Source organism: Dendropsophus ebraccatus, chromosome 14, assembly GCF_027789765.1.
Source record: "Dendropsophus ebraccatus isolate aDenEbr1 chromosome 14, aDenEbr1.pat, whole genome shotgun sequence".
Classification (NCBI taxonomy): Eukaryota; Metazoa; Chordata; class Amphibia; order Anura; family Hylidae; genus Dendropsophus; species Dendropsophus ebraccatus.
Window position 1 is genome coordinate 38,109,271 of NC_091467.1, and position 26,446 is coordinate 38,135,716.

Below are 26,446 nucleotides of genomic sequence, written 5' to 3' on the forward strand. Positions count from 1 at the left end.
TTTAGCTCAGCTTTGCTGCATCCCGTCCTCGTCCCCCCCCCCCCCCCCCCCACTGAACTAGGAAGTAAGCGGGGACTCAGCAGTGCTGAAATGTATTCTTGGCAGCTGAGTAGACTCCTTTAAACAAGGAAGTTTTATAACTACAGCTATAGTTGTATATAGTTGTAGAACTATACAGTAAATAAGCTGTACTAACATACTGTCGGAGAACCCACTTTATCTGTATGTCCAGCTTAACTGATTTATGAAAGAGTGTACATACAGTTGCAATTAGAATTGCTTAACCCCCCCCCCTCACCTATAGAGTACATTTAAAATCCAATGGGTCCTTAAAGTGTACCTGTCGTTTAACTTGTTGTTAAACGCCATAAATAAAAATTCCCTGTGCAAGAATTGCTGTTTTTGGTCACTTTGCCTCTGAAAAAAATCACTAAAAATGATCAAAAGGTTGCATGTATGGCAAAAGTAGTACCAAAAAACTACAGTCCGTCCTTTAAAGAATATGTCCTGTCCTCAGTCAGCCACAGAATAAAAATGTGCAAAAAAAGGTTTTATTTTTATTGATTGTATTGTGCAAAGGCATTAAAACACAAACTTTATAAGTCTGGTATCACCATAGTTGTACCAATCCACAATCCACAGAATAAGGATAAAGTTTATACTGCAGAGTATACTCCAGAACATAAAAAACATAGAATACTGTGTATGGATTACTGTTTTTGTTAAGTTTTTCGTTAATCTCAACCACTGAAAAATGTAATAAGAAGTGAACAAAAAATAACGCATGTAGCCCAAAATAGTACCAATGAAGACTTCATCTCCCCACAAAAAAGCAAGCTCCATCTTATGAAAAACAAAAAAAAATTGTGGTTATCAGATACAAATCCAGAGGCCCAATATAGGCATTGGAATCTGGACAAACCTACAACTAAAATTATCAATCTTTGGCCAAACATGCACAGCCAAGAACTACCTTTCCATAAACAGGTCCCTATTACATTTTTAAATGCGGCCTGCCTTTATGGGATGCAGTTCTCTAGGGACACAAGTGGGACACAGCATATGACGCACTGAAATTGCATATCTGGGGAAAAATTGCAGTTCCACAATCTAATGCGCAAGACATTCTGGGAAACACCAGCGAGTGTGGATCAAAATGATCACTACACCCCTAGATAACTTCTCAGAGAAGTGTAGTATTCACATTTGGGTCACTTCTGGGGTGTTTCTGCTATATTCATACCATGGGGCACTATAACTGCACAAACATATTACAGTGGTACCTCGATTTAAGAGTAACTTGGTTTTGCAAGAAGAGCTTACAGTTTTTCAGCACTGTAACTTGGTTTAAGAGATCACGGTACTGGGTGTAAGGTCTGCAAAGCTTGGTTTTCAGCACTGTACTCTGACCCAGAAAGTCTCCCTCAACTTCCAAATCATAGCAGATCCACTTGAGGCTGGGGCTTACATCAGGGGACAGGACAGTGGAGGTTATCTCTTCATAGCTGTAACCCCTCTATGTGCCCACATATGTCCTGCTCAATCCTTCATGTTTCCCACAGTCTCTGTCAGCCCTTGTGCTTCCCATCCTCTTCATTCCTGCTATAATATGCCTGCACTCATATTCAGCTATACACACTGCTGCTATACTGTGCCTGCACTTACGCTCAGCCGCTCACACTGCTGTATACAAAAATTTGTCACTGTCCTCCTGCACAGCTCTGTGCTTCTCACTTCCTGATTGGTCCATGCTGAACACACACCCCTTTCCCATTGCTGTGACCACACAGACATCTGACAGCAGCCCTGCTTCTCTATTTTAGCTTGTTGTACTACGCTACTGCATTATGGGGATCTGCAGTTCCATCCTGTATCTAAAAAATGCTGCTGTTTTTCAGGTTTATGCACTTTACATTATACTCCACATGCTGATTGCTATAATGTACACTGACTTACTGTTTCTGAATATTTGTTTCATTTGTTTCACATGTTGTTCAGAATAAAAAGAAAAATCATTATTTTTGGGGTGGGAAACCAGTTTTCTGCATTTCTTATGGGAAAAATTGCTTTGGTTTAAGAGTGATTTGGATTACAAGCATGGTCCCGGAATGAATTATGCTCGTAAGCCAAGTCACCACTGTATTTGGAAAAATGTAAACTTTTGTTTTTGAAGCTTTACCTCAAATGCTCCTTACACCTTTTTGATGACTTCTATAAGTAGTGTAATAGTTTCCAAAATGGGGTCACTTCTGGGAGTTTCCCCTGTATTTATGAGTATATATTCCTGATTCTTTTTTCTTTTCTTGACATTCTGGTATGCAATGTTGTTTTTTTTTTTTTTTTGTTGGATGTTTGAAAAAACCTTTTGAAGCCGAACGCATACACTGCCCTATTGCTCCATACTGTAAAACCACTGTACAGTGCTCCCACTTTACAGTACCATCATCTAGGGCAAAATGGCTATGTGATGCAGTCTTTAAAGGGGTAGTGCGGCGGTAAAAAATTATTCACAGAATAACACACATTACAAAGTTATACAACTTTGTAATGTATGTTATGTCTGTGAATTGCCTCCTTCCCCGTGTCCCACCACCCCCACCCGTGTACCCGGAAGTGTAGTGCATTATACATACCTGATCCGTGTCGACACGCATCCCCCATCTTGTGCCAAACGTCATCTTCGGCCTGCCGGCCCGAACACCTTCGATCTTCCCGAGTGGTGGACTCCCTCTTCCGTGTCATCAGCTGCTCAGCTGCGATTGGCTGAGCATAACTGCCGAAGATGACGTTTGGCACAAGATGGCGTATGGATCAGGTAATGTATAATGCACTACACTTCCGGGTACACGGGTGGGGGTGGTGGGACATGGGGAAGGGGGCCGTTCACAGACATAACATACATTACAAAGTTGTATAACTTTGTAATGTGTGTTATTCTGTGAATAATTTTTTACCGCCGCACTACCCCTTTAATGGAGTCTTGAATATGCAAAAGAGGAGCCCGTGGAGCCTCATTGAAAAGTCTCAAACACAGCACTAGCCAGATATCCCTCTGGGAAGGACCCAGCCAAGGGGCAGCTCCTGTTAGGAAACCACCAAAACCACCATGTTAAGTGGCCCTATAAGTCAATGTAATGACAAGGGATAAACCAAGGCTAGGTAACCATCCACATACAGCTGTTTCGGGGTGTTGCCCCTCATCAGTGTGGAGCAGCATTCTGGCTAGGTGGGAGCAATGCCTAGTAGAGCCATAAGAGAAACAGATTGCTGAACTCAGGGAGACCAGCCAAACGACAACACTGCCGGCTGCTAGTGAAAGCGCTCAATGCAGTGAAGTCCTAGGTGCATTGCCCCCTGGGAAACATGAATATGCAAAAGAGGAGCCCGTGGAGCCTCATTGAAAAGTCTCAAGTGGCCCTATAAGTCATTACATTGACTTATAGGGCCACTTAACATGGTGGTTTTGGTGGTTTCCTAACAGGAGCTGCCCCTTGGCTGGGTCCTTCCCAGAGGGATATCTGGCTAGTCCTGTGTTTGAGACTTTTCAATGAGGCTCCACGGGCTCCTCTTTTGCATATTCATGTTTCCCAGGGGGCAATGCACCTAGGACTTCACTGCATTGAGCGCTTTCACTAGCAGCCGGCAGTGTTGTCGTTTGGCTGGTCTCCCTGAGTTCAGCAATCTGTTTCTTTTAATGGAGTCTGACAGTGTTTTATTTTCAGATGGCTTCAAGTATGAAATTGTAGGCACAGAAGAAGATCAGGATGATGAGGATAATACTGTTATTTGTATGGCACCAACTAATTTTGCAGAACTTTCACACAGTTTGTCCCCAATAGGGCTCACAGTGTATATTCGCCTATCTGTATGTTTTGGGTGTGGGAGGAAACTGGAGTACCCGGAGGAAAGACACACAAACACTGAGAGAACATACAAACTCTTTACAGATGTTGCCCTGGACCCCATGTCTGCAAGGCTACAGTGCTATCCACTGAGCCACTATAGTGTTTGTTGGCCAAACAAGCAGCGTAAAGTATTGTATTGCCCCCCAAAAGTTATACAAATTACCAATATACACTTATTGCAGGAAATGCACATAAGGGAAGCTTCACGCGTACCGAAATCCGCTGCGGATCCATGTAGTGTAAAGGTCTATGAGTTATATATCTCCAGCTGAATTTTCATTCCACTGCGGATATGTAAGCCGGCCCCTTTTAACCCTCCTCCGCCCGCAGCCCTGGCCCGAAGCATACATTACCTGCTCGGTGCCGCGGCTGCAGTAAAGCTCCCAGGAGCCTCACACACAGCTGCGGCGCTGAGCAGGTAACACATGCTTCAAAGCGGCTGGGAGCCGGGTCATGTAACCCAAAGACCTTCACACTACATGGATCCGCAGCGGATTTTTCTGCAAACCCGCAGCGTGAAATCTGATGCAGATCCGGTACGTGTGAAGCTACCCTAAAGTGCTTTTTGTCCCTGCACTTACTACTGCATCAAGGCTTCACTTCCTGGATAAAATGGAGATGTCACGACCTGACTCCCAGAACTGTGCGGGCTGTGGCTGCTGGAGAGGATGATGGCAGGGGGACACTGAGGGACACAGGGTACTGAGCATCCCTCTGCCATCATTGTCTCCAGCAGCCACCACACAGCTCTGGGTCGTGACATCAGTTGGGTCGACATCACCATTTTAACCAGGAAGTAAACCCTTTATGCAGTAATAAGTGCAGGGAAAAAAGTACTTTATGTGCATTTCCTGTACATCGGTAATTTGTATAACTTTTGGGGGCAATCGCCGCAGCATTCTAACGTATGGCCTTAATGCCAGAAGAAGCGCGCTGCCTCTACATAAATCCCATGTGCAAGGAGCCTGTCCCTGCGGACAGAGCTAGGCTTACGTTTCACTAGCCCCCCCCCCCCCCGCTTCTGTGGCAGAGGCCACTTGCAAATAAATTATTCGCAAAACAAGCGTTTGCGATTAAATTTATGCGCAAGTGGGGTCTCTGCGCCAGAAAATGCCCTGTGCGCCACTTGATACATGCCTCCCTATGAGTCCTAATGGGGAGAAACTATGCGAAAGTTCTGCAGAAGCAGTTGGCGCCAAAAGCATTAAATTGTCCCATAGAAGTAAATGGGATCAGTTCAAAGATCCATTTTGCTCCAGCGCTTTTCTCCTGCATCTGAGGAAAACCCTGCTGGATTGCCGGGTGAATGTAAACCGGGCCTAAGACTACAGTGAACCACTGCCTCAGAATTCACCACTTGGATTTTTTTTATTTCAGAAATAGACTTGATACCTTTCTTGACCACCTTTCTTGTTTCATTCTGGGAAATACAGTATGGAATCCTTGTTGGTATTCTTGTTTCACTGATCATCCTTTGCTTTTCAATTGCAAGGCCTAAGATTAAGGTAAGACATATAATTTTTACATTGAGGCTGGGTTCACACTACATATATTTCAGTCAGTATTGTGGTCCTCATATTGCAACCAAAACCAGGAGTGAATTAAAAACACAGAAAGGATCTGTTTACACAATGTTAAAATTGAGTGGATGGCCGCCATATAACAGTAAATAAATGCCATTATTTCAATACAACAGCCATTGTTTAAAAATAACAGCAAATATTTGCCATTAAAGGGGTAGTGCGGCGGTAAACAATTCACAGAATAACACACATTACAAAGTTATACAACTTTGTAATGTATGTTATGTCTGTGAATGGCCCCCTTCCCCGTGTCCCCCCACCCCCACCCGTGTACCCGGAAGTGTGGTGCGCTATACATACCTGTCACGTGCCGACTCGTCTCCGATCTTCAGTCAGCGATGTAGTCTTCGGCCGAATTCCTCCGTCCGTCCTGAGTGCCGGCCGCCCTCTGCCGCGTCATCGGCTTCTCAGCCGCGATTGGCTGAGCATAACTGTGCTCAGCCAATCGCGGCTGAGCATCTGATGACGCTGAAGAGGGCGGCCGGCACTCAGGACACTCGGAGGGATGCGGCCCGGACGTCCGAAGATGACATCGCTGACTGAAGATCGGAGACTAGTCGGCACGTGACAGGTATGTATAGCGCACCACACTTCTGGGTACACGGGTGGGGGTGGTGGGACACGGGGAAGGGGGCCATTCACAGACATAACATACATTACAAAGTTGTATAACTTTGTAATGTGTGTTATTCTGTGAATAATTGTTTACCGCCGCACTACCCCTAAATGGCGGCCATCCACTCAATTTCAACATTGAGTGAACAGATCCTTTCTGTGTTTTTAATCCACTCCTGGTTTTGGTTGCAATATGAGGACCACAATACTGACTGAAATTTACGTAGTGTGAACCCAGCCTAAATAGGCATTCCAATTTTGAAATTTTCAGGACCTAAAACAATTATACACAGATATATATATACAGTGGTACCTTTGTTTAAGAGTAACTTGGTTTAAGAGCGTTTTGAGCTCAGAGTTTTTCAAAATTGTGACTGGGTTTAAGAGCATTGCTTTGGTTTAAGAGCTCCCTGTACTGGGTTGGAGGGCGAGTGGAGGAGGGGCATGGTCTGCATAGTGGGGTCTACAGCACTGTACTCTGACCCAGGAAGTCTCCCTTACCTTCCAAATCCTAGCAGATCCACTTCAGGCTGGGGCTCACATCAGGGGACAGGACTGTGGAGGTAATCTCTCCATAGCTGTAACCCCTCTCTCCCCGGACAGAGAGTGCTGCATGTATGTGCCCACATCTGTCCTGCTCATTTCTTCATGCTCCATGCAGTCTCTGTCCACCCTTGTGTTCCCCATCCCCTCCATTACTGTACAGTAACTTATAATATCACAGATTCTGCTGTTTCTAAATGTTTGTTTCATCTGTTTTTACATGTTATTCAGAATAAAAAATCATTATATTTGGGGTGTGGAACCAATTGTCTGCATATCAATGATTTCTTATGGGAACATTTGCTTTGGTTTAAGAGTGGATTTGGATTACAAGCACAGCCCCGGAATGAATTATGCTCGTAATCCAAGGCACCACTATATATATATATATATATATATATATATATATATATATATATATATATATATATATATATATAATATATATTTCTTTAGAGACAGATTGTATAGTAATATATACTGTTATAAGGGTATTCCAGCCACCAATAACTTTTGCCTTATTCATAGGATAGGGATAAATGTAAATAAATATTTATAATATGTGATCAGGGACCAATGCAATCTTGAGAACAGGGACCCGACTCATGGAGTGTTCAGTTGTGCTCAAAAATCTACATACCCCAGCTGAATTTTTGCTTTTTTGTTCTTTTTTTTTTTCAGAAAATGTGAATGATAACACAGTTTTTTTTTTTTCCACTCATGGTTAGTGGTTCGGTGAAGCCATTTATTGTCACTACTGTGTTTTTTCTTTTTAAAATCATTATGACAACCAAAAACATCCAAATGACCCTGACCTAAAGTTCACATACCCCAATTCTTAATTCCGTGCATTGCCTCCTCTAACATCAATGACAGCTTGAAGTCTTGAGACTGAGCTGGCGACTCCAGAACTTTCATTTTTTTTCTGCTGTAGCCAATGACATGTTGACTTGGCCTTTTGATTTCCTGTGCCTTTGTGGCTCACAAATCCCCTAAACATCAGTGATCCTCCTTGTGCTTTACAGTAGGAATGGTGTTCCTTTCATCTTAGCTCTTGTTGATACCTCTCCAATGTAACGTTTATGTTTGTGGCCCAAGAGTTCGATTTGGATGTTTTTGGTTTTTATTATGAGAGAATAAAGTAGTTTGACAACCATGAGTGGAAAAAAAGTTTTTGTTAGCATTCATATTCTCTGAAAAGATGACAGAGCATAAATTCTGCCAGGGCATGTAAACTTTTGAGCACAACTGTATGTCGCTGTTGTATATTGCTGGAGATAGCAGAGTCAGTCAGTCAGCTATCTCCAGCAGCTCCATTGTCTCTGTCTCATACTTCAAAATTTGATGTCTGTGATTCTTATCATTTTTAAAGCATTTCTGTCATTTAAAAATTAACTTTTGTCACGTCAGGCATGTCCTGCCTCAGCCACTGATTTGGCTGGCTGATTGTCGGCAGAAGATCGGGAGGACACCGGGAGGGTAGGTTCCCCCCCCCTCAAGTTGAGATCAGTATGGCCCACAGGGGGTTGTTAACCCTCTTGGGGCCATACTGTCAGTTTAAAACCCCACCCCCTCAGTCCACCCTTTAACAACTCTGTGACAGGTCTGGAGGTCACCCCAGCAAGGAAGGGGTCACTTACCCCTTCCTTTCTAGAGCGGATGCATTCATGTCAGCATTTGGACCTGAACATGGACTTAAGCAATGAAGTTCATGTTCGGGTCCAAACAACAAGCCGAAAAAGTTACACAAAGTTACATAAAACACAAAGTTACACCCTCCCCCCCCCCCCCCCCCCCCCCAAAAAAAAAAAAAAAGGAAACGCATTTGTGTTTTAGTAGCAGCAGCCAGAAAAACGCCACAAAAAAACTGTGTGTGGGCACCCTTATGCTGTTTTTTTACTTTTCTGTTTTCTTTCCTAGGTAATTGAACCAAATGGTGTTACATTAATGATTATGAGTGGTCTTAGTTTTCCAACTGTGGAATATTTAAGAGATGCAATTCATGAAAAATCTTGTATAGGTAAATACAAGTATAGGTGGGATTATTCATATGTTTTTGTGTTGGATTGTAATTATGTTTGTTTTGTAACTTTATAATCTTGAGCAAGAAAAGCAACATAACTGCTTATATGAACACAAATTGGCTTGTTGGAGTTGTAGCCATGAATATTTTTTTTTACAAACCAGTATTTCCCAATTTTATTTAGCGGTGGCTGCTGAACTTGGATAAAGCTCCAAGGTTGTCTGGAAAACATGGATACAGCCAATGACTATATCCATGTTTTCCACATAGCCTTAGGGCTTTATCCAATTTCAGCAGCCACCGCTAATCACATGCCGAAAGTTCGGGTTCGGATGGACTCGAGCATGCTCAAGGTTCACTCATCTCTAATCAGGAGACTAAGGTTCTAAGGGGGACATTTATTAAGACTGACATACTCGTACACCGGTCTTAATTTAGGCCCTGCAGGATTCACTACGAGGTGCACACCTTTTAGCAAACCTGGCGGGACCTGAGCTTGGCACAGGAATTGTGAAAAAATTTACACCTGCTCTGGAGCAGGTATAAATATCCAGGCCTCACTTGAACTTTAATGAATCAGCCATGACAACATCATGTAGCAGAGAGTTCCACAGTCTCACTGCTCTTACAGTAAAGAATCTGTGTCTGTGCTGGTGGTAAAAACTTTTCCTCTAAGCCTAGAGGATGCCCCCTTGTCATGGTTACGGGCCGAGGTGTAAAAAGATCACTAGAAAGATCTCCATACTTTCCATTCAATTATTTGTACATTGTGAACAGATTGCACATAATGTGTTTTTTTTGTCTAAACTAAATAGTCCCAAGCTTGATAATCTGTCTAGGTACCTTAACTCGGGTAACAGTGTCTACAAAATATTTACATTTACATCAAATTGTCTGTGTTCAGGTCGTCTAGCAGAGGGAAGTCGTAAAGAGCCCAATTTATTTAGCCAAATCATTCTGGCAGTACCCTTCTGTACATCTAAATGAATAGACTATAGCCCCTATTACACTGGGCGATATTGGGGAGCAATCTAGCGCTGTCTCCGCTCATTTGCTCCTCGTTCCCCTCTTGCTGCTGGCACTATTACACGCATTGGCAGCGAGCGGGTGAGAGCCGGGGGGGGGGGGGGGGGAACAGGGTGTTCCGGGCAGCCCATAGAAGATAGTAGCGGCCTGCTGCCACTGCTCCTATTCAACGGAGCGACGGCAGCAGATCATTGCTATCCTGGTCGTTTGTCTTTCAAGATGTTGAAAGGCAAACAACAGCAACTATCAGCCGACATTGTTTATGTCGACTGATCGTTGTCTTCTGTTACACCAGATGATTATCGGCTGTAACGGCCGATAATCGTCTAGTGTAATAGGGCCTTTAGTCCCTTTATCTCTTGTGGTTGGTAGTGTGTCTCTATAAACTATTTCCAATGGTTAAAAAACTGCTTAGTGCCTTGGGTTCTATGACCTTCTGCATAGACCTTATCCACTCCAAATTACCAAAATTGTGAGATTACCATAGGGATATTTGGGATTACCACTGTCAGCCAGACCTGAAATAGACACCTCAAGGTTATGTGTGGACAGGGCCGATTCTAGGTTTTTTGCTGCCTGAGGCGAGAATTGAAATGGCGCCCCCCCCCCCCCCCCAAAAAAAAAATTAACGAATAGTAGTTAAGAAATCTTTGTAGCCAACTGCATAAACAGATATATACATACATAGATATATACTAGCAGCAATATATAGCACATATATACCAATAATGAATACATTGCACGTATATATTCTTTTTATAGCGTTCATTGTGCAGAGAAGTAATGCCGTTTTTGTTTAGTTTAGATATTTCTATAGATATATATAGTTTCTATAGTCTCAGGGTATGTTCACACTATGGAATACACTCATAAATTTCAAGCGGAGACAGTGCGGCAGACTCCACTTGAAGTTCCACCTGTCCCATTGACTCAATGATATTTTCCAGCTCAATCCGCCGTCCGCCCAAAGAATTGAGCTTGAGAATATCATTGAGTCAATGGGACATATGGAACTTCAAGTGTAGTCTGCCGCACTGTCTCCGCGTGAAATTTCCGAACATATTCAATAGTGTGAACATACCCTCATAGTTCTTCTTCTTTCTTCTTCTTCTTTCTTCTTCTTTCTTCTTCTTCTTTCTTCTTCTTTCTTCTTCTTTCTTCTTCTTTCTTCTTCTTCTTTCTTCTTCTTTCTTCTTCTTCTTTCTTCTTCTTTCTTCTTCTTCTTTCTTCTTCTTTCTTCTTCTTTCTTCTTCTTTCTTCTTCTTTCTTCTTCTTTCTTCTTTTTTCTTCTTTTTTCTTCTTCTTTCTTCTTCTTCCCGAACCGCTTTACACACAGACTCCGTTTAAACTGCGTTTCGAAGCCTTCGGCGGTGTGTGGTGTGCTATCTATTTTTCGTTTCGATCAGATTTGTCGTTTTTAAGAAATTTTACGTTTAAAGACCCCGAATTTTCCATAGAAAATAATGGCCCATTGCAAATAATGGCCACACTCTAACCGCTAACAGCCAATCACAGCACATATGCAAATAGCTGAGATATAGCAGCCAATAGGAACTCTAAGGTCTCGTCAGGCATGTATCACAACATCCACAGTCGCTCTTAAAGGGACCCAAGTCGTTTTTAAAGAAACCCAAGTCGTTCTTAAAAGGGACCCAAGTCGCTCTTAAAGGGACGGGACCCAAGTCGCTCTTAAAGAGTCCCATGTAGCTCTTAAAGGGACCCAAGTCACTCCAAAAGGTATGGGACCCATGTCGCTCTTAAAGAGACCAATGTTGCTAGAGCGACCTGGGTCCCTTTAAGAGCGACCTGGGTCCCCTTAAGAGCGAAATATGTCCGTTTAAGAGCAAAATGGGTCCTTTTAAGAGCGACCTAGGTCCCTTTAAGCATGAAATTGGTCCCTTTAAGAGTGAAATTGTTCCCTTTAAGAGCGACCTGGGTCCCTTTAAGAGCGACCTGGGTCCCTTTAAGAGCGACCTGGGTCCCTTTAAGATCGACCTGGGTCCCTTTAAGAGCGACCTGGGTCCCTTTAACCCCTTAGTGACCGCCATGCTGTCTTTTCACGGCGGCCACTAATGGGCTTTATTCCGATGCGTACGCCTTTTAACAACGGGCGCATCGGAATAAATTACCGCCCGGCGGCGGCTGCAGGACGGGTGATCAGCGGTCAGTGTGACCGCTGACACCCTCCTGTAACTGCCCGGAGCGGAGGATTCTCCGCTCCGGGCAGTTTAACCCGTTAAATGCCGCTGTCAAACCATGACAGCGGCATCTAACGGGTCCCGGTGGATCCCGGACGGCGCCGTGGTTCACTTACATGATCGCAATGTCCCGCGGCGCCGTCCGGGGTCCCGATGTCTCCATGGTGATTCCGGGGTCCTAATGAAGGTCCCCGGGATCACCATGGAGATGCCTGATGCTGACAGGGGTGGCCGCGGCTATTGCCTGTCAGCATGAGGCATGATACAATACATTGCAGTACATCAGGTACTGCAATGTATTGTATCAGTGATCTAAGTATTTTACACTAGTGTACAGTAATGTACACTAGTGTAAAAGTAAAAAAAAAGTGAAAAAAAGTGTGCACCAAACACAACACAGCCCCCCCCAGCCCCCCCCAATAATAAAGATGCATTACATTCCCCATACACTATAAAACATCACATAAAAGTGATCAAAAACACAAATCCTATACATATTTGGTATCGTTACGTCCGTAACAACCCAATCTATAAAACTATATCAATAATTATATCGCACGACACACGCTGTAAAAAAAAAATAAAAAAAACAGTACTAGAATAGCTGTATTTTATCAATCCACTTTAGAAAATACGTCATAAAAGAGATCAAAAAAGTCATATACATATAAAACTTGGTATCAATAGAAATGATCTGTAACTACAGATCTTCCCGCAAAAAAATAAGCCCAAAACCAGCTCTGTCGCGCAAAAGATGAGAACGCTATGGATCTTGCAATGCAGGGACAGTTTTTGTGGGTTTTGGCTAGGAAGATAGTTTCTATTGCGCCAAAGCGGTAATAGTTAAAAAAAACTATACAAATGTGGTATCGCCGTAACCGTAGCGACCCAGAGAATACATGTATTATGTTATTAGTGACCGCCGATACGGATTTTTACGGCGATCACTAATGGGGTCTATTCTGCTGCCATCAGCTCTTTATGGCGATGGTGCAGAATAGTGCAGCGGCGCCGGTAATGCCTGCAGCCCCCTCCTCTCAGCTATCGGAGGTAGCTGAGGGGTTGGGGGAGAGTGTGGGGTCAGTCCCGGCCAGTCCCCTCACCGGTGATCGCCGTTATTATCAGTATAAAGGCGGCTACCGGTAATGGGCATTGCCAGCGCAGCTGAACGCTTTCATCTCTTCTCACCGTGAATTCACAGTGAGAGGAGATGAAAACATGTCCCCCCATCCCCAGAATTAACCCTAGTGACCTGGCCACTGACCCTCCCCTCCCTGGGCGGCCATCTGATCCAAGATGGCCGCCGTCATCACTGTGAACAGACTCTGTTCACAGTGATGGATTCCTAAAAATGATCCAAGCTCCGCCGGAGGTGGCGGAGAGCATGGGGCAATGATCGGTGACCACCCGGTGTGGTCCTAGTACAAGTGATCAGCGGTATATACTATATACCACTGATCGCTTGTTCCAAATGGTGCCGGCACTTTTTTACGCCTGTCACCAAAGTCAAGTGCCCTGGATTACCCGTAACCACCCCAGATTACCTGCAACCACCCCAGATTACCCATCACCACCCCAGATTACCCATCACCACCCCAGATTACCCGTAACCACCCCAGATTACCCGTAACCACCCCAGATTGCCCGTAACCACCCCAGATTGCCCGTAACCACCCCAGATTGCCCGTAACCACCCTAGATTGCCCGTAACCACCCTAGATTGCCTGTAACCTCCCCAGATTGTCTGTAACCTCCCCAGATTGTCCGTATCCACCCCAGATTGCCCGTATCCATCCCAGACAGCCCATAACCATCCCAGACAGCCCATAACCATCCCAGACAGCCCATAACCATCCCAGACAGCCCATAACCATCCCAGACAGCCCATAACCATCCCAGACAGCCCATAACCATCCCAGACAGCCCATAACCACCCCAGATTGCCTGTCACCACCCCAGAATGCCCGTAATCTCCCCAGATTGCCCGTAATCTCCCCAGATTGCCCGTATCCCCCCCATAGCCCATAACCATTCCAGACAGCCCGTAACCACCCCAGATTGCCACAGACTGCCTGTAACTACCCCAAATTGCCTGTAACCACCACAGATTGCTCGCAACCACCCCAGATTTCCCGTCACCACCCCAGATTTTCCGTCACCACCCCAGATTGCCCGTTGCATCCCCAGATAGTCAGTGAACACCCCCAGATTGCCCGTCACCTCCCCAGATAGCCAGTAACCACCCCTAGATAGCCAGTAAACACCCCAAGATTGCCCATAACCACCCCATACAGCCAGTAACCACCCCAGATTGCCTGTGACCACCCCAGATTGCCTGTGACCACCCCAGATTGACCGTAACCACCCCAGATTGACCGTAACCACCCCAGATTGACCGTAACCACCCCAGATTGACCGTAACCACCCCAGATTGGCACAGACTGCTCGTAACCACCCCAGATTGCCCATAACCCCAACAGATTGCCTGCTGCCACCTCAGATAGCCAGTAAACACCCTGAGATTGTCTATTACCACCCCAGATAACCAGTAAACACCCACATATTGCCTGTAACTAAAATGACACTCCTTCTCTTCTGAGCCCTGCTGTGTGCCCATACAGTGGTTTATGCCCACATATGGGGTACCATTGTACTCAGGAGAACCTCAGTTACAAGTTTTGGGGTGCTTTTTCTCCCTTGTTCCTAGTGAAATTGAGAAATTTCTAACTAAACAAACATGTTATTGAAAAAATTCAATTTTTTTTCATTTTTACGGTCTAGTTTTGAATTTTTTCCTCCAATACCTGTGGGGTCAAAATGGTCACCACACCCCAAGATAAATTCCTTGAGGGGTGTACTTTCCAAAATGGGGTGATTTTGGGGGGGAGGGTTCTATTCTGTAGACATTACAGGGGCACTGCAAACGCACCTGGCGCTCAGAAACTTCTTCAGGAAAATCATGCACTGAAAATGCTTGGCGCTCCCTTCCTTCTGTGGCCCGCTGTGTGCCCACACAGTGGTTTATGCCCACATATGGGGTACCGTTGTACTCAGGAGAACCTGCCTTACATATATTGGGGTGAGTTTTCTCCCCTGTTTCTCGTGAAATTGAGAAATTTTAAACTAAACAAACATGTTATTGGAAAAATTCTATTTTTTAATTTTTACTGTCTTCTTTTGAATACTTTCCTCTAATACCTGTGGGGTCAAAATGGTCACCACACCCCAAGATGTATTCTTTGATGGGTGTACTTTCCAAAATGGGGTGACTTTTGGGGGGGTTCTATTCTGCTGACACTACAGGGGCTCTGCAAACGCACCTGGCGCTCAGAAATTTCTTCAGCAAAATCTGAACTGGAAATGCTAATTGGCGCTCCTTCCCTTCTGAGCCCCGCTGTGTGCCCACACAGTGGTTTATGCCCACATATGGGGTATCGTTCTACTCAGGAGTACCTGCCTTACATATATTGGGGTGAGTTTTCTCCCCTGTTCCTCGTGAAATTGAGAAATTTCAAACTAAACAAACATATTATTGGAAAAATTCTATTTTTTCATTTTTACTGTCTTCTTTTGAATACTTTCCTCTAATACCTGTGGGGTCAAAATGGTCACCACACCCCAAGATGTATTCTTTGATGGGTGTACTTTCCAAAATGGGGTGACTTTTGGGGGGGTTCTATTCTGCTGACACTACAGGGGCTCTGCAAACGCACCTGGCGCTCAGAAATTTCTTCAGCAAAATCTGAACTGGAAATGCTAATTGGCGCTCCTTCCCTTCTGAGCCCCGCTGTGTGCCCACACAGTGGTTTATGCCCACATATGGGGTATCGTTCTACTCAGGAGTACCTGCCTTACATATATTGGGGTGAGTTTTCTCCCCTGTTCCTCGTGAAATTGAGAAATTTCAAACTAAACAAACATATTATTGGAAAAATTCTATTTTTTAATTTTTACTGTCTTCTTTTGAATACTTTCCTCTAATACCTGTGGGGTCAAAATGGTCACCACACCCCAAGATGTATTCTTTGATGGGTGTACTTTCCAAAATGGGGTGACTTTTGGGGGGGTTCTATTCTGCTGACACTACAGGGGCTCTGCAAACGCACCTGGCGCTCAGAAATTTCTTCAGCAAAATCTGAACTGGAAATGCTAATAGGTGCTCCCTTCCTTCTGAGGCCTGCTGTGTGCCCATACAGTGGTTTACGCCCACATATGGGGTACCGTTCTACTCAGGAGAACCTGCATTACAAAATTTGGGGTGCATTTTCTCTCATGTTTATTATGAAAATGAGATACTTTAATCTTAACAAATATATTATTGGAAAATTTCTATTTTCCATTTTTTTCCGGCCTAATTGTGAATACTTTCCTCCAGCCCCTGTAGGGTTAAAATGCTCATTATACCCCTAGATTAATTCTTTAAGGTGTCTAGTTTCCAAAATGGGGTCACTTATGGGGGTTTCCAGTATACAAGCCTCCTAAATCAACTTAAAAAAAGAACTGGTCCCTAAAAAAAATCAGTTTTGGAAATTTCATGAAAATTTGATAATTTGCTGATACATTTCTAAGCCCCGTAACACCCTAAAAAAGTGAAATATGTTTACGAAATGAAGCCAGAATAAAGAGGACATATTGATAATGTGACTTACTAACTAATTTTTGTCATGTGCCTTTTTTTTTAGAAGCAAAGAATTTCAAAGTTCGTAAAGTGCAAAATTTTCAAATTTTTCATTATATTTTGATGTTTTTCACAAAAAACACACAAGACAGTGACCAAATTTTGCCACTAACATAAAGTACCATATGTTACGAAAAAACAATCTCAGAATCGCTAGCATACGTTAAAGCATCACTGAGCTATAAGCGCAAGTGAGACAGGTCAGATTTTGAAAAATGAGCCTGGTCATTAAGGCCCAAACAGGCTTGGTCCCTAAGGGGTTAAGCGTGAAATTGGTCCCTTAAAGAGCAAAATATGTCCCTTTAAGAGCAAAATGGGTCCCTTTTAAGAGCGATCTGGGTCCCTTTAAGAGCGAAAGGGGTCCCTTTAAGAGCAAAATGGGTCCTTTTTAAGAGCGACCTTGTTCCCTTTAAGAGCAAAATGGGTCCCTTCAAGCGTGAAATTGGTCTCTTTAAGAGTGTCCTGGGTCCCTTTAAGAGCGACCTGGGTCCCTTTAAGAGCGAAATGGGTCCCTTTAAGCGTGGAAATTGGTCCCTTTAAGAGTGAAATGGGTCCCTTTTAAGAGCAACCTGGGTCCCTTTAAGAGCAAAATATGTCCCTTTAAGAGCAAAATATGTCCCTTTAAGAGCAAAATCGGTCCCCTTAAAAGCAACCTGGGTCCCTTTAAGAGCGACCTGGGTCCCTTTAAGAGCGACCTGGGTCCCTTTAAGAGCGAAATGGGTCCCTTTAAGCGTGGAAATTGGTCCCTTTAAGAGTGAAATGGGTCCCTTTTAAGAGCAACCTGGGTCCCTTTAAGAGCAAAATATGTCCCTTTAAGAGCAAAATATGTCCCTTTAAGAGCGAAATCGGTCCCCTTAAAAGCAACCTGGGTCCCTTTAAGAGCGACCTGGGTCCCTTTAAGAGCGACCTGGGTCCCTTTAAGAGCGACCTGGGTCCCTTTAAGAGCGAACTGGGTCCATTTAAGAGCGAACTGGGTCCCTTTAAGAGCGAACTGGGTCCCTTTAAGAGCGACCTGGGTCCCTTTTAAGAGCGACCTGGGTCCCTTTTAAGAGCGACCTGGGTCCCTTTTAAGAGCGACCTGGGTCCCTTTTAAGAGCGACCTGGGTCCCTTTTAAGAGCGACCTGGGTCCCTTTTAAGAGCGACCTGGGTCCCTTTTAAGAGCGACCTGGGTCCCTTTTAAGAGCGACCTGGGTCCCTTTTAAGAGCGACGTGGGTCCCTTTTAAGAGCGACCTGGGTCCCTTTTAAGAGCGACCTGGGTCCCTTTTAAGAGCGACCTGGGTCCCTTTTAAGAGCGACCTGGGTCCCTTTTAAGAGCGACCTGGGTCCCTTTAAGAGCGAACTGGGTCCATTTAAGAGCGAACTGGGTCCCTTTAAGAGCGAACTGGGTCCATTTAAGAGCGACCTGGGTCCCTTTTAAGAGCGACCTGGGTCCCTTTTAAGAGCGACCTGGGTCCCTTTTAAGAGCGACCTGGGTCCCTTTTAAGAGCGACCTGGGTCCCTTTTAAGAGCGACCTGGGTCCCTTTTAAGAGCGACCTGGGTCCCTTTTAAGAGCGACCTGGGTCCCTTTTACGAGCGACCTGGGTCCCTTTTAAGAGCGACGTGGGTCCCTTTTAAGAGCGACCTGGGTCCCTTTTAAGAGCGACCTGGGTCCCTTTTAAGAGCGACCTGGGTCCCTTTTAAGAGCGACCTGGGTCCCTTTTAAGAGCGACCTGGGGCCCTTTTAAGAGCGACCTGGGGCTCTTTAAGAGCTAAATATCCCTGGGTCCCTTTAAGAGCGACCTGGGTCCCTTTAAGAGCGAAGGGACCCACGTCGCTACTAAAGGGACCCATGTCGCTCTTAAAGGGACGGGAGCCAAGTTGCTCTTAAAGGGATGGGACCCAAGTCGCTCTTAAAGGGACGGCACCCAGGATTAAAGTTAAAAGGAAGTCACTGGTAAAGGGGTGCTCTTTTCAAGCACTATGTATTTCACTGGAAATGCAAATCTAGTTATATATATTCTTGTGTAGAATTTTTTTTTGAAAAATAGGGAAAAGTAGTGATTTGCATTTTTTAAACAGTGGATTCTTTTTAATTTTTTTTTACATCTTTTTACAGTACACTGCACTAATAATGTAAGTAGTGTATAGTAATTTTTATGGTATTATTACAGTGTGCGGCTATAACTATGGCATCTAGGGATTTTCTATTGCTTCCCCAGCAAGGTGACTATGTGTACACGCTGTGGGGGCGCTAATAATACAACAGAATGCCAGTCACTGGTGACAGATAGCAGCTGGCAACCCTGGGCATAGACTGGGCTCAGCTACTGAGATCACTCCATACTTATACAGGGCACATGTGCTGTACATACAGGGCAGATTAGATACACACACATACACACTCACATATAAATATATATATTTATACACACACACACACACACAAATATATTCTCACATACACACACATATACTGTATACCCACACATATACTGTATACACACACATACTGTATACAGTCACATATACTGTATACATACACACATATACTGTATACACACACACACATACACACTAGGGCTGGGTTCACACTACGTATATTTCAGGCTGTATTTGGTCCTCAAGTCAGGTCCTCATAGCAACCAAAACCAGGAGTGGATTGAAAACCCAGAAAGGCTCTGTTCACACAATGTTGAAACTGAGTGGATGGCCGTCATATAACGGTAAATAACTGCCATTATTTCAATATAACAGCCGTTGTTTTAAAATAACAGCAAAAATTTGCCATTAAATGACGGCCATCCACTCAATTACAACATTATGTGAACAGAGCCTTTCTGTGTTTTCAATCCACTCCTGGTTTTGGTTGCTATACAGCCTCACAAATACAGCCTCAAATATACATAGTGTGAACCCAGCCTTATACTGTATACACACACATGTACTGTATACACACAAATGTACTGTATACACACACACACATATATATACTGTATACACACATATACTGTGTATACACTCTCATGTACTGTATACACACTCTCATATACTGTATACACACACACATATACTGTATACACACTCACATATACTGTATACACACACACATACACATATATACTGTATACACACACACTAACCTCTTGTGTCTGTCTCCTCCAGCAGATGTCACATCCCAGGCCAGCAGTGGAGGGCTCAGGAGATGAGGCTGTATGGGAGGGGACAGGGCACACAGCTTCCAGTCAGCTCTACTGTGGTGCTGGGCCTCCCTCCCCTTCTCTCTGCTCCGACAGAGACAGCCAGCCAGCTAGGAGACAGCCGTCCCCAGTGACAAGGCTGTCAATCACTGAGCTACCGAGAGGGGGCCTGAGGAGGCAGAGGTGCCTGGTGGTGTGCCTGCAGACTGGGTGAAAGTGAAAGTGAGGGATTGTGCCGCCCCCTAGTGGAGTAAAGAATCTGCCACCTGAGGCAGAAAGCTCAGTCTGCCTCATGGCAGAAACGGCCCTGTGTGTGGAACAATATGGACCTAGACACTACATCCTTTTTTATAATTTATTGCATCCCTAACAGCTTTAGTTAACCACTTTGTTTTTGCTTAGTTTTTTCTTATTTCTACTACGTTATGTGTTGTTTACAAAATCTATGTCCCAGTCTATATCACCAATGTCCTCTCTTAGTTTTTGGAAATTGACCTTCCTGAAGTTTTAATGTTTTTGTAACCCCTCTACTAAGCATTTTATTAAAGTACCATATTTTCCGGCGTATACTAAAGTACCGTATTTTACGACTTTTTAACCCCGAAAAATCTTGTCGGGGGTTGTCTTATACGCCGGGTATGGTCGCCCCATATGGTGGGGGGGCTCAAAAATGGCCCGCATCCCCACCATATGGGGCGACCATTTTAAAAAAAACAAACAGTTAACTCACCCAGGGTGGTTCCCGGCCTCCGCGCGTCTTCTCCTCCGCTCAAGTTGCCGCCACAGCCAGTATGACTTATACTGCCTGCGCCAGGGAGGCCCGAAACTCTCCGCAGCAGCCAAGCGTCTAATTGGAGACTCTCGGCTGCTCAGGAGAGCTTCAGAAGAATGACAGAGGCTTCCGGAGGCTCCGGAAGTACCCGAAGCCTCTGTCATTCTTCCGAAGCTTTCCCGAGCAGCCTAGCGTCTCCGATTAGACGCTCGGCTTGTGGGGAGAGTTTAAGGCATCCCCGACACAGTCAGTGTACGTCACACTGGCTGCGCCAGCAACTGGAGCGGAGGAGAAGACGCGTGGAGGCCGGGAACGGGCCCGGGTGAGTTAACTGTTTTTTTCATTAGTTTAGCTGCAGTTAACCCTGCCTGACCGCGTATCCCTGACAATCTGATTAAAATCAGGGGTCGTCTTATACACCCCATTGCCTTATACGCCGGAAAATACGGTATAAATGAAAACTTATTATGTTGTGGTCACTATTCCCTAGGTGATTTCCCCCCCCCCCCTCCCGCTTCCTGATCCGGTCTGGTGACTGAAATCTCAGCGCCTGAAGCCCGGCGCGCGCGCTCCTGAGATGAGTCCAACGCTCGTAGAGAATGAGTGGAGTGTCGGACTCACCATTCATTCTCTATGGGCATCGGATTCATCTCAGGAACGCGCGCTGGGCTTCGGGCGCTAAAAATCTCCGTCACCGGATCAGGAAGCGGGACCCAGCGCGATCAGGTAAGTATAGGGGGCTCTAGCGGGGAGTCGGGAACCTGTCACCCCAGCACGGGGGGGGGGTAACAGGTTCCCTTTAAGTCTGTGGCTTAAAGCCCGGTTGGTTAGTGACCACCAATGATAATAATAACTACACTCGATCTCGGTGCAAGCACCTTTGTCAGAATTCTTGCTTCCAAGTTAATGAGTTAATGAACGACAAATTACACTAGTCAGGCAGCTTACCACGTATGTAGATAAACTACCAATGTGCATTCTAGAAAAGATGGAGGTAGAGGAGCTTACTCTATGGTGTGTTGAAAAGCTGGTAGGTAACATAGCATTATGTTGTTCCACACATAATTTGTTCTACATATAATTTGAGCCGGGAATCTGGTCCAGGTAATTTTAGAAGTAGCTAACGCTGTGATGGCATTTTTCTGATTTTGCTTCTGAGATAGGGGGTTCTTTTTGTATAAATTTTAGTTTTACATTTTTTCCATGTGACATGTGGGAATATAATGTTTTTTATTATTATTTAGCTTTTACAATGCACTTTAGCAAGGTGTACTATAAATAGATAGCAGACCAAAGGGCACTGGGAAATGGGGAGCAGGCAGGGATTGGTTGACAAGTTGAATTGCTTGCTGTTTAACCCCCTACATGCCACAGTCAATAGAAACTGTAATATTTGCGTAGGTAGTTAGGTAGTTGCAGTCAAAATCCCCAACACAAACCTTTGAAATCCCATTATAAATGAACAGGATTGTAATAAAAAGAATCATGGTTGTTATAGTTCTCTTATAAACAAAGCTGAACATAGATAATTATAGTTGTCTATATATCTTTTTACTTTTGTACAGATTCCGTGCCACAGTCAGTAGTCCTGGATTTTACTCATGTAAATGTACTGGATTATACTGTTGTGATGGGTCTTTGTGAAATACAGCGTGAATTCCAGTCTCAGGGGAGGTCTCTGCTATTTTCAGGACTGCAGGTATTTGTAGTGCATTGACCATATCATTAATAATGGTTTCACTGGAATATTGAATAATTTTTATCAAATTGTCTTATGTCTTTATAGCCTAATATTCTTCAGGTATTATTGGCAGCGAATTTAAAAGACTTTCAGCATCCTCAGAGCCTGACAACAGGTAACTTTTGCTAACCTCACCAGTATATATTTTCCCTCACTTGGTTAGAGCTGTTTACTCTGCATTCTTGTTCCTTTTGTAGTGATTTTTGTTCTGATATTATCCACAAGGTCTCACAAGGTTCACACATACATATTCCACTGGGCATTTCACGCAGAAAATTTGCTACCCCTTAACTTCAATGGTTTTCCACTTCATGGGTCGTGTGCAAAGCATACAGGTTACTGAATACAAGGATTTAAAGGGAATGTGCCACCTAATTTTTTTCTTTTTATCTAGGGGTGAAATGTATTTTCATATGTTTTATGTATTTTTTAATACTTTTTATGCATATTCACTTGTTAGGAAATATGAAAAATGGAATTATTAATTTCTCATATTTCCCACTCTTGACCAGCAGAGGGAGCTAACATGGGAAAATTGGTGAAGGCAAGCAACGTGTAAATTGATTGCTGTAAAGTTGGCCCCGCCCATCATGCTGGTGACCACACTTCTGCCTCTGTAAAATGAGTGGGGAGTAGGCTATTTCTGTACTACATTGCAGTGCCATTTTGTTAAGCACCAGCATTAAATAGAGCTACTGCACATTATGGGCATATTCACACAGAGTTGATCTAATGTGGGGGTTCTTTCTAGATTTTGCAGGCATTATACTGCAAAAATGTTACTTAAAATATGTATAGCTCCAAATTACCGTATTTTTTGCTTTATAAGACGCACTTTTTTTCCTCCCAAAGTGGGAGGAAAAACTAAGTGCGTCTTATAAAGCGAAGACGGCTCCCAAGCAGTGCTGAGCACCGCATGGAAGCCGTCCCGCCCGCCCCCTGTATTGCCGTCCGCCCCTTCTATCCCCGCTCAGCTGACAGACGATCAGAAGCCCAGGAAAGTGCAATGAGCAGCACTCTCCTGGGCTCCTGATCGGCTAAGCGGCGATGGAGGGGGCCGGCTGGGCGGGCGGTGGGGATTGCTGTCCTACTCACCTCTCCGCCGGCCCCAGCAGCTCCTCTCCCGACACTCTGGTCTCCCGTCATCCTCCGGGTACAGGCAGTGGGGTACAGAGAAGCTGCCTATGTCCCGGAAGTGTTCTGCAGCGGCAGTCTCTCTGTCCCCCGCTGCCTGTGCCGGAGGATGACGGGAGACCGGAGTGTCGGGAGAGGAGCTGCTGGGGCCGGCGGACAGGTGAGTAGCCTGTTTGTTGTTTTTCTGGTCGCAGGGGGGATTGGCTACTATATGGGGGCACTGTCTACTATATGGGGACACTGGCTACTATATGGCGGAACTGTATGGGGGCATTGGCTACCATGGGGGGCATTGGCTACCATGGGGGGCACTGTATGGGGGCATTGGCTACCATGGGGGGCACTGTATGGGGGCATTGGCTACTATATGGGGGCACTGTATGGGGGCATTGGCTACTATATGGGGGCACTGGCTACTATGTGGGGCACTGGCTACTATATGGGGCACTGTATGGGGGCATTGGCTACTATGTGGGGCACTTTATGGGGGCATTGGCTACTATGTGAGGCTTTATATGGGGGCATTGGCTACTATGTGGGGCCCTATATGGGGGGATTGGCACCAATCACACTGCTGCTATCTCCAAACTGTGACAATGAGCAAAATATTTTTTTTTCTATTTTTCCCCCCTGAAATCAGGGGTGCGTCTTATCAAAAGGCGTGTCCTATAAAGCGAAAAATACGGTACTCCAAATTTATCTTCAAATTATGAATTTTCAAATTATGAATTACCAAACAGTGCTATTTGGGTACATAGCAGAGCTTAGAAGGAAAGGAGTACCATTTTTAGTGCAGGTTTTTCTAGCATGGATTTAAGGCATTGTGTCACATATGCACAACCCTTGAGACGAGTACAATGGATATCCTTGAGAGGTGACCCTATTTTATAGCTTACAGCCCTCATGGAATTTACTTAGGGGTGCAGTGAGAATTTTGAAACACATAAGTGTTTTCACAACCTATTCCACAGATATAATATGTATGTTTGTGCTTTAATTCTTCTGTAATAAGGACTTTATTGGGAAAGGGTGTTTTTTTTTTTTTTTTTTTTTTGAGCCTTCATGTACCCTCTTGTTTTGTTCCCCTGGGGGACTTGAAGATGCAATCATCAGATCTCTTACATAGTATAGTATACCCTCACAGGCTTCATTACCCTGCAGGCTAGAGGTCTGATTAGACCTCCAGCTGCTAGGTAACCCATCGGACACTGTGATTGCATGGAGGGGATCCCGATAGCTAACAGGGGGAGCCTACTTTCCGTTAACCCTGCAGATACAGTGGTCACTAATGACCGCAGCATCTACAGGGTTAGTTGGCTTACACTAAAGTGTGCTCTGGTGTCTATGACAGCTGAGCGCCTGCTGTGATTGCATGTGTACGCTGGGCAATACATGCGCAATCTTGTGAAGGATATATCTGTTAAAGGGGGTGGCAGGAAAGCGGGGACCTGAGCTCGTATTCCGGGAGCTGCTATAACATTCTGTCCTTGGCCATATATAAAACAACTCTATATAATACATTTTGACCTCCTATTTTTAACCTTTTTGCTGGGCTTAACACACACTGACAACTCCTATCCATACTACCTGCCAGTGAAGCTACTGATTAGATGGATAAGTTGCTTTTCCATTTACTGGCTACACAAATGATCCATGGATGTAAACAGCTGTACTAAACAAGCTGCTTACACAATGAGGTGGCTAGGGGGGCCCCGGTCTGGTCCTCTTGGCTGGCAGGCCCAGTCGCTACTGCGTATGCTGTAGCTACGTCACTTATAAAGACCCTTAGTTTTAGTTAAGTTTAATTTACTCAAATCTCCGAATCTTTGGAACTCCTGGAGCACTGAAGGCAAGGAGATAATTGGAGAGGAAATATACAACAGCAGATCATTTGCATAAAAAGCCAATTTATGATGGTCCTGCCTAACCATAGCCCCCCAATAGTGGGATTGTGCTGAAGAGCCACTGCCAAATGTTCGTCAAGATGTAAAGCCTGGAAGACAAGGGACACCCCTGTTCCATACCATTATGAATCTCAACAGGCTCCGACAGTAAGAGCCCTATTACACCAGCAGATTATCTGACAGATTTTTTTGAGCCAAGGCCAGGAATGGGCTATAAACAGAGAACAGGTCATAAAGAAAAGACTGAGATTTCTCCTCTTTTCAAATCCATTCCTGGCTTTGGCTTAAAAAAATCTGTCAGTAAATCTGTTGGGGTAATAGGGCCCTATTACTCAGAGCGATAATCGGCCGTGTAATAGAGACAAAGATCAGCCAATGACAACGATCATCAGCTGAGCGTGGGTTTAGGTTTGGACCTAAAATCATTGGACGCGGATTGCACATCTCTAAGTGTAATAGTGGTGTGGGGCCGACAGCTGTCGATTGCTCAAATACCTGATCTGTTACCTCTCCCGGAGAGAGGAGTGGGGAGAGTTAAGGGATCAGGTGTTTGGGCAAGGGCTGCATGGACATGGCAAACAATTTCCATACAGCCTCTTACTGCCCGATTATCAGGCTGTCTAATATCCAGTAACAGAGTGCCGATCTAGTAGATTGGTGCTTGTTTCCTAAAATGATCGGGCTGTAGTCGCCCGTGTAATAGTACCCTAAGCCGTAAGCACAGACCTGAGCCAATGGAAACGAGTACAGTGCCATTGTTCTTCCTACAAACTGAGATCCCAAGACTGTGCCAAGGCCGACCACAGGAACCCCCAATGCACTCTGTCAAAAGCATTTTCAGCATCAGTTGATAATACGCATAAAGGGGATCACAAACGGTCAACCCAGGACATCAGACTAAGAGTCCTGAGAGTGTTGTCCCTTGCCTCTCTGCCAGTAAATAATTTCACTTGGTCTGCATTAATGATCTTAGGGAAGTGAACATTTAGGCGGGATGCTAACATTTTGGCATAGAGTTTCACATGACTGTTTGAGAGAAATCGGGCGATGAACCAACAGAAAAGGAGTGGGCACCATAAAAAAGCACAGAAATGCACTAATAAATATATTGGGTGCACTGAAAAACACTTAATAGGAAACAGAAT

The 26,446-nt window shown here is 44.6% G+C and overlaps 1 protein-coding gene across 5 annotated transcripts in view; it reads left to right on the plus strand.

Moving 5' to 3' along the window:
- Window positions 1-26,446, plus strand: part of SLC26A11 (solute carrier family 26 member 11) — an 83,725-nt gene that overhangs the window by 39,558 nt on the left and 17,721 nt on the right. For 4 of the 5 annotated variants that reach the window (XM_069953931.1, XM_069953930.1, XM_069953932.1 and 1 more), the window contains exons 13-16: window positions 5,283-5,410; window positions 8,567-8,666; window positions 22,088-22,221; window positions 22,309-22,378. In XM_069953931.1, coding sequence (XP_069810032.1) covers window positions 5,283-5,410; window positions 8,567-8,666; window positions 22,088-22,221; window positions 22,309-22,378 — 432 coding nt within the window. Of the gene's footprint in view, window positions 1-5,282; window positions 5,411-8,056; window positions 8,141-8,566; window positions 8,667-22,087; window positions 22,222-22,308; window positions 22,379-26,446 lie in introns of those variants that run through there. The other variant, XM_069953934.1, reaches the window with a different exon arrangement.